The 14,289-nt window shown below is 45.2% G+C and overlaps 1 protein-coding gene across 1 annotated transcript in view; it reads right to left on the bottom strand.

The window, feature by feature from the left end:
* Nucleotides 1–504: 504 nt before the first annotated feature.
* The window catches only part of prcp (prolylcarboxypeptidase (angiotensinase C)), a 134,453-nt gene continuing 120,668 nt past the window's right edge, over nt 505–14,289 (bottom strand). Inside the window, exons 7-9 of the mRNA XM_084143320.1 lie at nt 10,292–10,462; nt 5,948–6,135; nt 505–2,153 (exon numbers count right to left, since the gene is read on the bottom strand). Of these exons, the coding sequence (XP_083999446.1) occupies nt 1,913–2,153; nt 5,948–6,135; nt 10,292–10,462 (600 nt within the window). The 3' untranslated portion in view covers nt 505–1,912. The remainder of the gene's footprint in view (nt 2,154–5,947; nt 6,136–10,291; nt 10,463–14,289) is intronic.

The raw sequence follows: 14,289 nt of genomic DNA, 5'->3' as shown, positions 1-14,289 counted from the left end.
GCTTTCACCTGGATTCCCCTGGTCAATAAGGGATCGTAGCTTTCACCTGGATTCCCCTGGTCAATAAGGAATCGTAGCTTTCACCTGGATTCCCCTGCTCAATAACGGATCAAAGCTTTCACCTGGATTCCCCTGGTCAATAAGGGATCAAAGCTTTCACCTGGATTCCCCTGGTCAATAAGGGATCGTAGCTTTCACCTGGATTCCCCTGGTCAATAACGGATCAAAGCTTTCACCTGGATTCCCCTGGTCAATAACGGATCAATGCTTTCACCTGGATTCCCCTGGTCATTCTGTCATGGAACACTCAGTTTAACAGGGAACAGGATGAATATATAGATTGTAGAACTACCCGTCTGACGTCTACATATGGCTAATTGTTACGCCAATGACTAGTCCATCAAATGTCCATATCTTTCTAATGTTCAATGTAGAATACACATTATTTATTTAGCAAGTATTCAGTTTGTGATTTTAGAGTTGCCAAGAAAGACAAAACCAGTATCAAAGTAAAATGGCTTTTAATCTGGCCACAACACATGGCAAAGGTAGTAAGACATTACAGGGATATTGCTTGACAGTCATAGTCATTAAAGTCAATGAAACATGGTAACACAACATGGAGATACACTGCTGGGTCCAGCCCTTATACTGTCGTTGTTAAATATGGGTCAATTCTGGACCAAATACAACCATATGCCGTAGTATAAAACTGTAAAAACTACAAGTGAATGTTATCAATTACTTAAAAACTTTTAGAACTGACTAATGCTAATTCTAGTTTAACAAAATTGTCAATTACAAAGAATTGTAAACACTTACAAAAAAACCATATTTATTTCCTGAGAATTGTTAAATAAATATTTTCTGTCCTAATTATCCAATAAACACAACTGTTGTTCTGATATATGTGTAAGCTATCACACTTCAAATTCAACACAATAAATACTGTAACTGAATTATCTAATCTGGTGTTATGTGAAAATGTATTTAATTTTCAAATTAAGAAGATATTTATTTAGTTTTTCATTTGATAGTCTAGCCCTTTCTGACACTGATTGAAAAGCATACACCCGTAAAAAAAAGAAGACTTTGGCACGAAACAGAGAACACTATAACCAATCATTGAAATCACTAACTCAACATTGCTCTTCCTTAAGCTCATCACGTCTCAAAACAATCTTCCAGTGAAAATACATCAATACATTCCAGTTGTAGAGAATGTCTGCATTATATGGCACCCTATTTCATACAGAGTGCACTCTTTTTGAACAGGGCCCATAAGGTAAAAAAGTAGTGCACTATGTAGGGAATAGGGTGCCTTTTGGGACGCAAAACATAGGCTTAGTTTCAATGTCCACACTAGCAATATCACTTAGAATACATGTCCAATACATTGCTCCCTTCTAAGTAGTATGCTAGAGATGGTTTTGGAACAAAGCCACATGCTATATGGTATGGTCTTTAGCTTCAGGTAGGCTGGGGCTGCGTCTAGCGCACTACTTTCCTAGGGGTCATGGTTAATAGTAGTGGACTACATAGGGAATAGGGTGATATTTCAGGCCGACCCTGGGTGTTTAAGTTCAGAGTGATTTAGCCTGGTAGTTGTAGTTCAGAGTGATTTAGCTTGGCAGTTTAAGTTCAGAGTGATTTAGCCTGGTAGTTGTAGTTCAGAGTGATCTAACCTGGGAGTTGTAGTTCAAAGTGATTTAGCTTGGTAGTTGTAGTTCAGAGTGAAATAACCTGGGAGTTGTAGTTCAGAGTGATTTAGCTTGGTAGTTGTAGTTCAGAGTGATTTAGCTTGGTAGTTGTAGTTCAGAGTGATTTAGCTTGGTAGTTGTAGTTCAGAGTGATTTAGCCTGGTAGTTGTAGTTCAGAGTGATTTAGCTTGGTAGTTGTAGTTCAGAGTGATCTAACCTGGGAGTTGTAGTTCAGAGTGATATAACCTGGCATTTGATTTCCTGGCCTGTGTGATCCACAGCTTGAAGTATTCCACCTCCAGGGAGCGGGCTGAGAGGACGCTTTGAGGGTCATATTCATTGTTGTAGCGTAGGTCCAGGTGGTGAGCTCCGTCAGGTATCACTATGGCAACCACCGAGTCCGAGATGTTTCGGGTCACCCCGCCACTTGACCACGGGTCCAGTCCTCCGTTACTGTAACAGTTTAGAGGAGATGGACATTTATTTACATGGCCCTTTTTTAAGGAAGGAGGATCAAACAGAGAAAGTTAACATGGAATACCATAAAATGGCTGAACCTCTATTTAAGCAATAAGGCACAAGAGACAGCGCTGTATCATGAATACAGTCACAGGTAAGATGCGTTGTTCGGCCTGACATTACATTTACATTTACATTTTACATTCTAGTCATTTAGCAGACGCTCTTATCCAGAGCGACTTACATGAGCAATTAGGGTTAAGTGCCTTGCTCAAGGGCACAGACAGATTTTTCACCTAGTCGGCTCAGGGATTAGAACCAGCAACCTTTCGGTTACTGGCATAACGCTCTTAACCACTAAGCTACCTGCCGCCCTGACATGATAGCCTTATACAGTGGGGAAAAAAAGTATTTAGTCAGCCACCAATTGTGCAAGTTCTCCCACTTAAAAAGATGAGAGAGGCCTGTAATTTTCATCATAGGTACACGTCAACTATGACAGACAAAATGAGGGGGAAAAATCCAGAAAATCACATTGTAGGATTTTTAATGAATTTATTTGCAAATTATGGTGGAAAATAAGTATTTGGTCAATAACAAAAGTTTCTCAATACTTTGTTATATACCCTTTGTTGGCAATGACACAGGTCAAACGTTTTCTGTAAGTCTTCACAAGGTTTTCACACACTGTTGCTGGTATTTTGGCCCATTCCTCCATGCAGATCTCCTCTAGAGCAGTGATGTTTTGGGGCTGTCGCTGGGCAACACGGACTTTCAACTCCCTCCAAAGATTTTCTATGGGGTTGAGATCTGGAGACTGGCTATGCCACTCCAGGACCTTGAAATGCTTCTTACGAAGCCACTCCTTCGTTGCCCGGGCGGTGTGTTTGGGATCATTGTCATGCTGAAAGACCCAGCCACGTTTCATCTTCAATGCCCTTGCTGATGGAAGGAGGTTTTCACTCAAAATCTCACGATACATGGCCCCATTCATTCTTTCCTTTACACGGATCAGTCGTCCTGGTCCCTTTGCAGAAAAACAGCCCCAAAGCATGATGTTTCCACCCCCATGCTTCACAGTAGGTATGGTGTTCTTTGGATGCAACTCACCATTCTTTGTCCTCCAAACACGACGAGTTGAGTTTTTACCAAAAAGTTCTATTTTGGTTTCATCTGACCATATGACATTCTCCCAATCCTCTTCTGGATCATCCAAATGCACTCTAGCAAACTTCAGACGGGCCTGGACATGTACTGGCTTAAGCAGGGGGACACGTCTTGCACTGCAGGATTTGAGTCCCTGGCGGCGTAGTGTGTTACTGATGGTAGACTTAGTTACTTTGGTCCCAGCTCTCTGCAGGTCATTCACTAGGTCCCCCCGTGTGGTTCTGGGATTTTTGCTCACCGTTCTTGTGATCATTTTTACCCCACGGGGTAAGATCTTGCGTGGAGCCCCAGATCGAGGGAGATGATCAGTGGTCTTGTATGTCTTCCATTTCCTAATAATTGCTCCCACAGTTGATTTCTTCAAACCAAGCTGCTTACCTATTGCAGATTCAGTCTTCCCAGCCTGGTGCAGGTCTACAATTTTGTTTCTGGTGTCCTTTGACAGCTCTTTGGTCTTGGCCATAGTGGAGTTTGGAGTGTGACTGTTTGAGGTTGTGGACAGGTGTCTTTTATACTGATAACAAGTTCAAACAGGTGCCATTAATACAGGTAACGAGTGGAGGACAGAGGAGCCTCTTAAAGAAGAAGTTACAGGTCTGTGAGAGCCAGAAATCTTGCTTGTTTGTAGGTGACCAAATACTTATTTTCCACCATAATTTGCAAATAAATTCATAAAAAATCCTACAATGTGATTTTCTGGAATTTTTTTCCTCAATTTGTCTGTCATAGTTGACGTGTACCTATGATGAAAATTACAGGCCTCTCTCATCTTTTTAAGTGGGAGAACTTGCACAATTGGTGGCTGACTAAATACTTTTTCCCCCACTGTATGTTCAGCCTGACGTGTACCTTATTGCTTTTATAAATCTGTTACCAACATATTAAAATAACAATACATTACATATTTTCATTAAAACGTTATTTGGATAAGTAAATTCATACAATGTAATTCTTCCACCAGAAGATATAGTCCAGACAAAAATCTGGTTGTTAGTTATTTTGGTCATGTTGCTACAGACGCCCAGCCAGTCATTCATTATTTTTGAATAGTTGCTACGCAAAAGGACTGGTCGTCCGTTCTAAACAAAATGGTTGCTATGCAGGCTGGATAACGTTCTTGCCACTTGCTGACTAGCTCAGCTAACTCAGTCACGTCAAACATTGAACCTGGAATGACAGGACACTAGCTGCATTTTCATTTGTTTGAGCTTTTTTTTCTATTGGCATGTACTTGGATATGTCCGTGATAATGACGATGATGCGTGATTTCGACTGGCTCAGAAACAGTTGTAGTGTCTTGGCACCATTCCCTCTATGTTTGGTAAAGAGATCGAAATTCAAAAGTGAAACACTGTTTCCGAGGTCAGACAGGCAGACAGCGAGGCTTATATTAACCCCCGCTGTACCAAACCAAACGCTAGGCTGGAAGCAAAGGGGAAATAATGAGTTGAGATAAATACAAGAGATGATTCAGACAGCAACATACTGTAGATGTGGTAAACCAAACTCAACCAAAACAATGGAATTGCCATGGAAATGCGTGGGGGGAAAGATACCGTGGGGGGAAAGATACCGTGGGGGGAAAGATACCGTGGGGGTAAAGATACCGTGGGGGGAAAGATACCATGGGGGGAAAGATACCATGGGGGAAAGATACCGTGGGGGGAAAGATACCGTGGGGGGGAAGATACCATGGGGGAAAGATACCGTGGGGGGGAAGATACCATGGGGGAAAGATACCGTGGGGGAAAGATACCGTGGGGGGAAAATACCGTGGGGGGAAAGATACCGTGGGGGGAAAGATACCATGGGGAAAGATACCGTGGGGGGGAAGATACCATGGGGGAAAGATACCGTGGGGGAAAGATACCGTGGGGGTAAAGATACCGTGGGGGGAAAGATACCATGGGGGAAAGATACCGTGGAGGAAAAGATACAGAATCTCCTCATTGCCCCTCAGCCAAATTAGCCTACAATCAGGCCATTGTCTGGTCAATGGAACGTCTGGCCGATGGAATGTCTGGCCAATGGAACGTCTGGCCAATGGAACGTCTGGCCAATGGAACGTCTGGCCAATGGAACGTCTGGCCAATGGAACGTCTGCGTCCACTGACCCCTTTACCATCTATGACCATGATATTCTTATGGAGGTGCAGTGATCATTTTCAGATGGAACTGTTTGCAGGCATAGTACAGCACGGCTTGGAATGCTACTTGTCCAATCAGCATCCAGGATCCCAACAACAGCAGTGTATTATTTAAGATGGCTGAACCTCTACTGGGTAACAGTGTATTATTTAAGATGGCTGAACCTCTACTGGGTAGCAGTGTATTATTTATGATGGCTGAACCTCTGGGTAACAGTGTATTATTTAAGATGGCTGAACCTCTACTGTGTAACAGTGTATTATTTAAGATGGCTGAACCTCTAACAGTGTATTATTTAAGCATAAAGGCATGAGAACCTGTTGATGATTGTGAATAACGCATGGCGAGGACTGTACTTATGCATGATGCGAAACTCCAAGTCCAAGTTAGATTGACATGTCCAGGAATAATTCCAGTCGCAATCTCTAAATCTTCTGTCCCTCAATCAGTGAAATCAGCAGGTGTTAGTTTACCTGAAGATTATGTTGCTGTGAGAAGCGATGTCCAGTCCTCCGTAGACTGTGTCTGCCCAGTCAGCCCGTGGACGCACCCCAAACAGGGCGTGGCACTCGTCTGAAAAGGCCTGGAAGTTCCAGTCCTGGGGCTCAAACATGTCCTGCACCCCGTCAGTACAAAGTGGCATCACCATCTCTGTACACGCCTGGGGAGGGAGAGGGGGAGAGAAGCTGTTAAGGCTAACAGGGTCCATATAGAGGACCAGGCTAACAGGGTCCATATAGAGGACCAGACTAACAGGGTCCATATAGAGGACCAGGCTAACAGGGTCCATATAGAGGACCAGACTAACAGGGTCCATATAGAGGACCAGGCTAACAGGGTCCATATAGAGGACCAGGCTAACAGGGTCCATATAGAGGACCAGACTAACAGGGTCCATATAGAGGACCAGACTAACAGGGTCCATATAGAGGACCAGACTAACAGGGTCCATATAGAGGACCAGACTAACAGGGTCCATATAGAGGACCAGACTAACAGGGTCCATATAGAGGACCAGGCTAACAGGGTCCATATAGAGGACCAGACTAACAGGGTCCATATAGAGGACCAGACTAACAGGGTCCATATAGAGGACCAGACTAACAGGGTCCATATAGAGGACCAGACTAACAGGGTCCATATAGAGGACCAGGCTAACAGGGTCCATATAGAGGACCAGGCTAACAGGGTCCATATAGAGGACCAGACTAACAGGGTCCATATAGAGGACCAGGCTAACAGGGTCCATATAGAGGACCAGACTAACAGGGTCCATATAGAGGACCAGACTAACAGGGTTCATATAGAGGACCAGACTAACAGGGTCCATATAGAGGACCAGACTAACAGGGTCCATATAGAGGACCAGACTAACAGGGTCCATATAGAGGACCAGGCTAACAGGGTCCATATAGAGGACCAGGCTAACAGGGTCCATATAGAGGACCAGACTAACAGGGTCCATATAGAGGACCAGGCTAACAGGGTCCATATAGAGGACCAGACTAACAGGGTCCATATAGAGGACCAGACTAACAGGGTCCATATAGAGGCCCAGGCTAACAGGGTCCATATAGAGGACCAGGCTAACAGGGTCCATATAGAGGACCAGGCTAACAGGGTCCATATAGAGGACCAGGCTAACAGGGTCCATATAGAGGACCAGGCTAACAGGGTCCATATAGAGGACCAGGCTAACAGGGTCCATATAGAGGACCAGACTAACAGGGTCCATATAGAGGACCAGACTAACAGGGTCCATATAGAGGACCAGACTAACAGGGTCCATATAGAGGACCAGGCTAACAGGGTCCATATAGAGGACCAGGCTAACAGGGTCCATATAGAGGACCAGACTAACAGGGTCCATATAGAGGACCAGGCTAACAGGGTCCATATAGAGGACCAGGCTAACAGGGTCCATATAGAGGACCAGACTAACAGGGTCCATATAGAGGACCAGACTAACAGGGTCCATATAGAGGACCAGACTAACAGGGTCCATATAGAGGACCAGGCTAACAGGGTCCATATAGAGGACCAGACTAACAGCGTCCATATAGAGGACCAGACTAACAGGGTCCATATAGAGGACCAGGCTAACAGGGTCCATATAGAGGACCAGACTAACAGGGTCCATATAGAGGACCAGACTAACAGGGTCCATATAGAGGACCAGACTAACAGGGTCCATATAGAGGACCAGACTAACAGGGTCCATATAGAGGACCAGGCTAACAGGGTCCATATAGAGGACCAGGCTAACAGGGTCCATATAGAGGACCAGGCTAACAGGGTCCATATAGAGGACCAGGCTAACAGGGTCCATATAGAGGACCAGACTAACAGGGTCCATATAGAGGACCAGGCTAACAGGGTCCATATAGAGGACCAGGCTAACAGGGTCCATATAGAGGACCAGGCTAACAGGGTCCATATAGAGGACCAGGCTAACAGGGTCCATATAGAGGACCAGACTAACAGGGTCCATATAGAGGACCAGGCTAACAGGGTCCATATAGAGGACCAGGCTAACAGGGTCCATATAGAGGACCAGGCTAACAGGGTCCATATAGAGGACCAGACTAACAGGGTCCATATAGAGGACCAGGCTAACAGGGTCCATATAGAGGACCAGACTAACAGGGTCCATATAGAGGACCAGACTAACAGGGTCCATATAGAGGACCAGACTAACAGGGTCCATATAGAGGACCAGACTAACAGGGTCCATATAGAGGTCCAGACTAACAGGGTCCATATAGAGGACCAGGCTAACAGGGTCCATATAGAGGACCAGGCTAACAGGGTCCATATAGAGGACCAGACTAACAGGGTCCATATAGAGGACCAGGCTAACAGGGTCCATATAGAGGACCAGACTAACAGGGTCCATATAGAGGACCAGACTAACATGGTCCATATAGAGGACCAGGCTAACAGGGTCCATATAGAGGACCAGGCTAACAGGGTCCATATAGAGGACCAGGCTAACAGGGTCCATATAGAGGACCAGGCTAACAGGGTCCATATAGAGGATCAGACTAACAGGGTCCATATAGAGGACCAGACTAACAGGGTCCATATAGAGGACCAGGCTAACAGGGTCCATATAGAGGACCAGACTAACATGGTTCATATAGAGGACCAGGCTAACAGGGTCCATATAGAGGACCAGACTAACAGGGTCCATATAGAGGCCCAGGCTAACAGGGTCCATATAGAGGACCAGGCTAACAGGGTCCATATAGAGGACCAGACTAACAGGGTCCATATAGAGGACCAGGCTAACAGGGTCCATATAGAGGACCAGGCTAACAGGGTCCATATAGAGGACCAGACTAACAGGGTCCATATAGAGGACCAGGCTAACAGGGTCCATATAGAGGACCAGGCTAACAGGGTCCATATAGAGGACCAGACAAACAGGGTCCATATAGAGGACCAGGCTAACAGGGTCCATATAGAGGACCAGGCTAGAGGGTCCATATAGAGGACCAGACTAACAGGGTCCATATAGAGGACCAGGCTAACAGGGTCCATATAGAGGACCAGGCTAACAGGGTCCATATAGAGGACCAGGCTAACAGGGTCCATATAGAGGACCAGACTAACAGGGTCCATATAGAGGACCAGGCTAACAGGGTCCATATAGAGGACCAGGCTAACAGGGTCCATATAGAGGACCAGACTAACAGGGTCCATATAGAGGACCAGGCTAACAGGGTCCATATAGAGGCCCAGACTAACAGGGTCCATATAGAGGACCAGACTAACAGGGTCCATATAGAGGACCAGGCTAACAGGGTCCATATAGAGGACCAGGCTAACAGGGTCCATATAGAGGACCAGGCTAACAGGGTCCATATAGAGGACCAGGCTAACAGGGTCCATATAGAGGACCAGGCTAACAGGGTCCATATAGAGGACCAGGCTAACAGGGTCCATATAGAGGACCAGACTAACAGGGTCCATATAGAGGACCAGACTAACAGGGTCCATATAGAGGACCAGACTAACAGGGTCCATATAGAGGACCAGACTAACAGGGTCCATATAGAGGACCAGACTAACAGGGTCCATATAGAGGACCAGACTAACAGGGTCCATATAGAGGACCAGACTAACAGGGTCCATATAGAGGACCAGACTAACAGGGTCCATATAGAGGACCAGGCTAACAGGGTCCATATAGAGGACCAGGCTAACAGGGTCCATATAGAGGACCAGACTAACAGGGTCCATATAGAGGACCAGACTAACAGGGTCCATATAGAGGACCAGACTAACAGGGTCCATATAGAGGACCAGACTAACAGGGTCCATATAGAGGACCAGGCTAACAGGGTCCATATAGAGGACCAGACTAACAGGGTCTCACTTCACTCGCGCAGATCAAACACACAGCTGTAACTCTGATTAAGGGGTTTACACGTCCTAATATTTGAAAGATTGCTCAGAAAACTAGATGTTTTAGCCGGCGTATGCTTACTTCCATTTTGACCGTACACCGATTAAGATAAGCAGAGTGAGAGGTTTACATGACTAATGCCATAATCTGCCTACTGCCATAATCAGTTTAACATCGAATTATTAGTGTGCATGTAAACGTACTCATTGAGACATGATCACATCTCTTTATTTATTCGTGGGAATACTTGGGAACAGATTTCCTAAATTAAACTCATTTTTAGCTGAATTCCTGGTGATTTTACCGCCTGTTGTCGGCCCTAGCTCTCTACAGGTCACTACTTGACCCAGAGCTCTATATAGGGAATAGGATGCCATTTGAGAAACAGGCTGTGAGTCTGCGATACCTGATAGTACCAGCCGACGAAGCCCAGGTTCCCTGTAGCCGAGGAGGACGTGTTGAGACAGGGAGCGTTTCCTGTGTAGTTGTAGTAGACTCTAACAGCTTCAGAGACGCCCCCTAACAACTGATAGTCTGACACGCTGCTGGGGTCAAAACCAAGGTGCTTGCACACCACCTGGGAACAAAACAAGAGAATATATCACGGACGTAGAGAAATACGTGCTTAGAAATTACAATTATTGTCTGAGTATACTAAATACAGGATATTTTTGGTCAGTGTTCTTCACATGAAGCACAAACATGGAACAATTACTAATTAATTAATACATTTCTGTCAATGGCAGAGTGAAAATACTTTACCCGTTAATTAAATAGTAACGCATGTATTAAGTAAGCGTTTTTAGGTAACCTTTTAAGCACTTCCTTTACAAACAAACACCAAGCTTAAGTTCCATTTCAGTCCAAATCCAACTGGCTCACCGTTAAAAAGCTCTCTCTCGTCTCGGAGCTGTTTACCTGTTGTTTTCTCATAAACACCATTTCACTTATAAATTCAGTGTCTAATTTGCATGTGTGGAATGGAACTAAAGGCTTAACTTGAATGTATAGCTCTGCGCTTAACAAGAGAGGAGACATATTTAGTTTAGCCATGCATGATGACGTTAAAAGATTTAACGACCTAGCTATGGTTCCCCTTCTGCTCCATTCTCACCCTACCAGGACAACTTCTCAACTTAGGAAAGTGACTGTTTCATCTATATTGACGGTTACTGCAGTTGAGATACATTTAACATTTGGATTTTTCCATCGTTCGCGGTTTGCTTTCAGACATAGTTACTGTATTGGTAGTTGTTATGGTAGCAGCAGAGTTTGCTGCCTGTCCTGTCCTGTCGCTAGCTGTTTTTTGTTCTGTCAGTCTTTGTGAGGCTGCTGGAGAGAGAGAGAGACTGTGGCTGCTTGTTAGGACATTGGAGTGGAGTTCTGGCAGAATGGAGGTTACTGAGGCTTTTGTCTACAGGCGGGCTGGGGAGGAGGAGGAGGAGGAGGAAGGGGGAGGAGGAGGAGGAGGAGGTTGAGGAGGAGGAGGATGGGGGAGGAGGAGGAGGAGGAAGGGGGAGGAGGAGGAGGAAGGGGAGGAGGAGGAGGAGGAAGGGGGAGGAGGAGGAGGAGGAGGAGGAGGAGGAAGGGGGAGGAGGAGGAGGAGGAGGAGGAAGGGGAGGAGGAGGAGGAGGAGGAAGGGGGAGGAGGAGGAGGAGGAGGAGGAGGAGGAAGGGGGAGGATGAGGAGGAGGAGGAGGAGGAAGGGGGGGATGAGGAGGAGGAGGAGGAGGAGGAGGAGGAGGAAGGGGGGGATGAGGAGGAGGAGGAGGAGGAAGGGGGGGGATGAGGAGGAGGAGGAGGAGGAGGAAGGGGGAGGATGTCGATGGATGAGGAGGAGGGGTAGAGCTACAGGCAGATTTATACCATGAAATAAAACTCCAGCAATTGGTCTGAAGCATCTCCTCTCTACTTTTCAGATAGGATTAGTCTCCAACATTCATCTCTGCCAACAGATTTCCCCCTTTAAGCCCTCAATACTCCCTTCCCACAGTCACTCACATAATCACATTAGCTTTGTCATTAAAAAAGCTCACTGCCTAAACGGCTTAAACCACCCATAGGGCAGGCATACATTATAGGCACTGCTTAAACCACCCATAGGGCAGGCATACATTATAGGCACTGCTTAAACCACCCATAGGGCAGGCATACATTATAGGCACTGCTTAAACCACCCATAGGGCAGGCATACATTATAGGCACTGCTTAAACCACCCATAGGGCAGGCATACATTATAGGCACTGCTTAAACCACCCATAGGGCAGGCATACATTATAGGCTCTGAGCCACAACAGCTCCAAAAGTCCATTTAGTCTCCATCTCTGCTAGCCTGTTGCATCACTAGGGGATTTAGGATATATATATTGATGAGGACCGCAAATGACTTGCCAAAACTTGCACCGAAAGTGATATATTTATCCTACTGTAACAGTAACAGAACAGTGAACAGCTCATGTAACTCATAGGGTCATTGGAGTACCCCGGGAGGGTGAGCAAGCACTAGCAGGGTTTAGGGTTTAGGGTGGATGGTGTGCCTTGGTTGGTGATGTGACGTGTCAGGGGAGCTGGTACAAAGAATGATGGGTCTGAGTCCTTCATCCTTCTATAACATCCTCTACAGTACAGGGATCCCTGAGTCCTTCATCCTTCTATAACATCCTCTACAGTACAGGGATCCCTGAGTCCTTCATCCTTCTATAACATCCTCTACAGTACAGGGATCCCTGAGTCCTTCATCCTTCTATAACATCCTCTACAGTACAGGGATCCCTGAGTCCTTCATCCTTCTATAACATCCTCTACAGTACAGGGATCCCTGAGTCCTTCAGCCTTCTATAACATCCTCTACGGTACAGGGATCCCTGAGTCCTTCATCCTTCTATAACATCCTCTACGGTACAGGGATCCCTGAGTCTTTCAGCCTTCTATAACATCCTCTACAGTACAGGGATCCCTGAGTTCTTCATCCTTCTATAACATCCTCTACGGTACAGGGATCCCTGAGTCCTTCAGCCTTCTATAACATCCTCTACGGTACAGGGATCCCTGAGTCCTTCATCCTTCTATAACATCCTCTACGGTACAGGGATCCCTGAGTCCTTCATCCTTCTATAACATCCTCTACGGTACAGGGATCCCTGAGTCCTTCATCCTTCTATAACATCCTCTATGGTACAGGGATCCCTGAGTCCTTCATCCTTCTATAACATCCTCTATGGTACAGGGATCCCTGAGTCCTTCATCCTTCTATAACATCCTCTACGGTACAGGGATCCCTGAGTCCTTCAGCCTTCTATAACATCCTCTATGTTTTATTGAGTGGATGGTCAGGTGGCCGGAACATAATTACAAATAATTAATATATTTTCCATAATCAAAAATATTGTATTTTCAGCTGTTTGAAGCTTGTGTACAAAACCGAAAGTAAAAGACGCAAAAAACTAAACTTAAGAACAGGAAGCAAAGAAATACAGCACATAGAACAGATCTACCGCTTCTTAGACTGGCTTTCAATGAGAATGACAGATCTATAACTCACATTTCTATGTGCATTTGGTGGGGTCGCCCAAAAAGTTACATATTGCAGCTTTAAGAATTAAAAAGTATAGCGCTGTTATCATCATGTTACATATTACTGTTACCATGTGACATTGTTTTTGATACGTGAGATAAGTTGACATGTGAGACAAACAGGGTTTAGTGGAGCAGAACACATTAGAGGCACTTCTGAGGCCTACTGTGTAAAATGTCTCTCTCTCTCTCTCTCTCTCTCTCTCTCTCTCTCTCCAATGGAAATTCTGAGATCTGAGGGAGTGTGCAGCTGAAAAGCTCACTGGAGGAGAAAATAATGGTGGTTTCAGTTGGAGCTGCCCTTCTGAAGAAAGAATGGTGGTTTCAGTTGGAGCTGCTATTCTGAAGAGAAAAGCCACCTCACAATCCTCACAAGAAACGCATGCGTCCCAAACGGTACCCCGTTTCCTATGTAGTGCACGGATTTGACCAGAGTCGCTCTACATAGGAAACAGAGTGCCGTTTGGGACTCGTTCATTATGAATATAATGAAGAATTTATTATGAATATTAATGCAGTTAATTGACAGCTGTAGTAAACAAATACTACAAAAGATAAGAAAGACTGAATGACAACCATCTGAATCAACGAGAGAGAGGCTGTGTGGCAGGGCAGCTAATATAAAGGAAGCAGCACCAACTAATTGGAAACAGTACATTCATTTGGGTAGTACAGGTTGAATGGATTTAGTGAGGTAGAAAGAAAATAATTGTTGCTAATGTGATTTTTCACTTTCCTTGTTTTAAAATGTTCTGTACTTTAGGTAAGTAAAACAAAATGTTAACTATTCAATTATAAACAATTGGCCGACTATGTAAAATAGAAACAGAT

Source organism: Coregonus lavaretus, assembly GCF_964263955.1.
Source record: "Coregonus lavaretus genome assembly, chromosome: 26".
Lineage (NCBI taxonomy): Eukaryota > Metazoa > Chordata > Actinopteri > Salmoniformes > Salmonidae > Coregonus > Coregonus lavaretus.
Note: the sequence above shows the minus strand (reverse complement) of the source record. Positions and strands in the feature narration are given on the sequence as shown.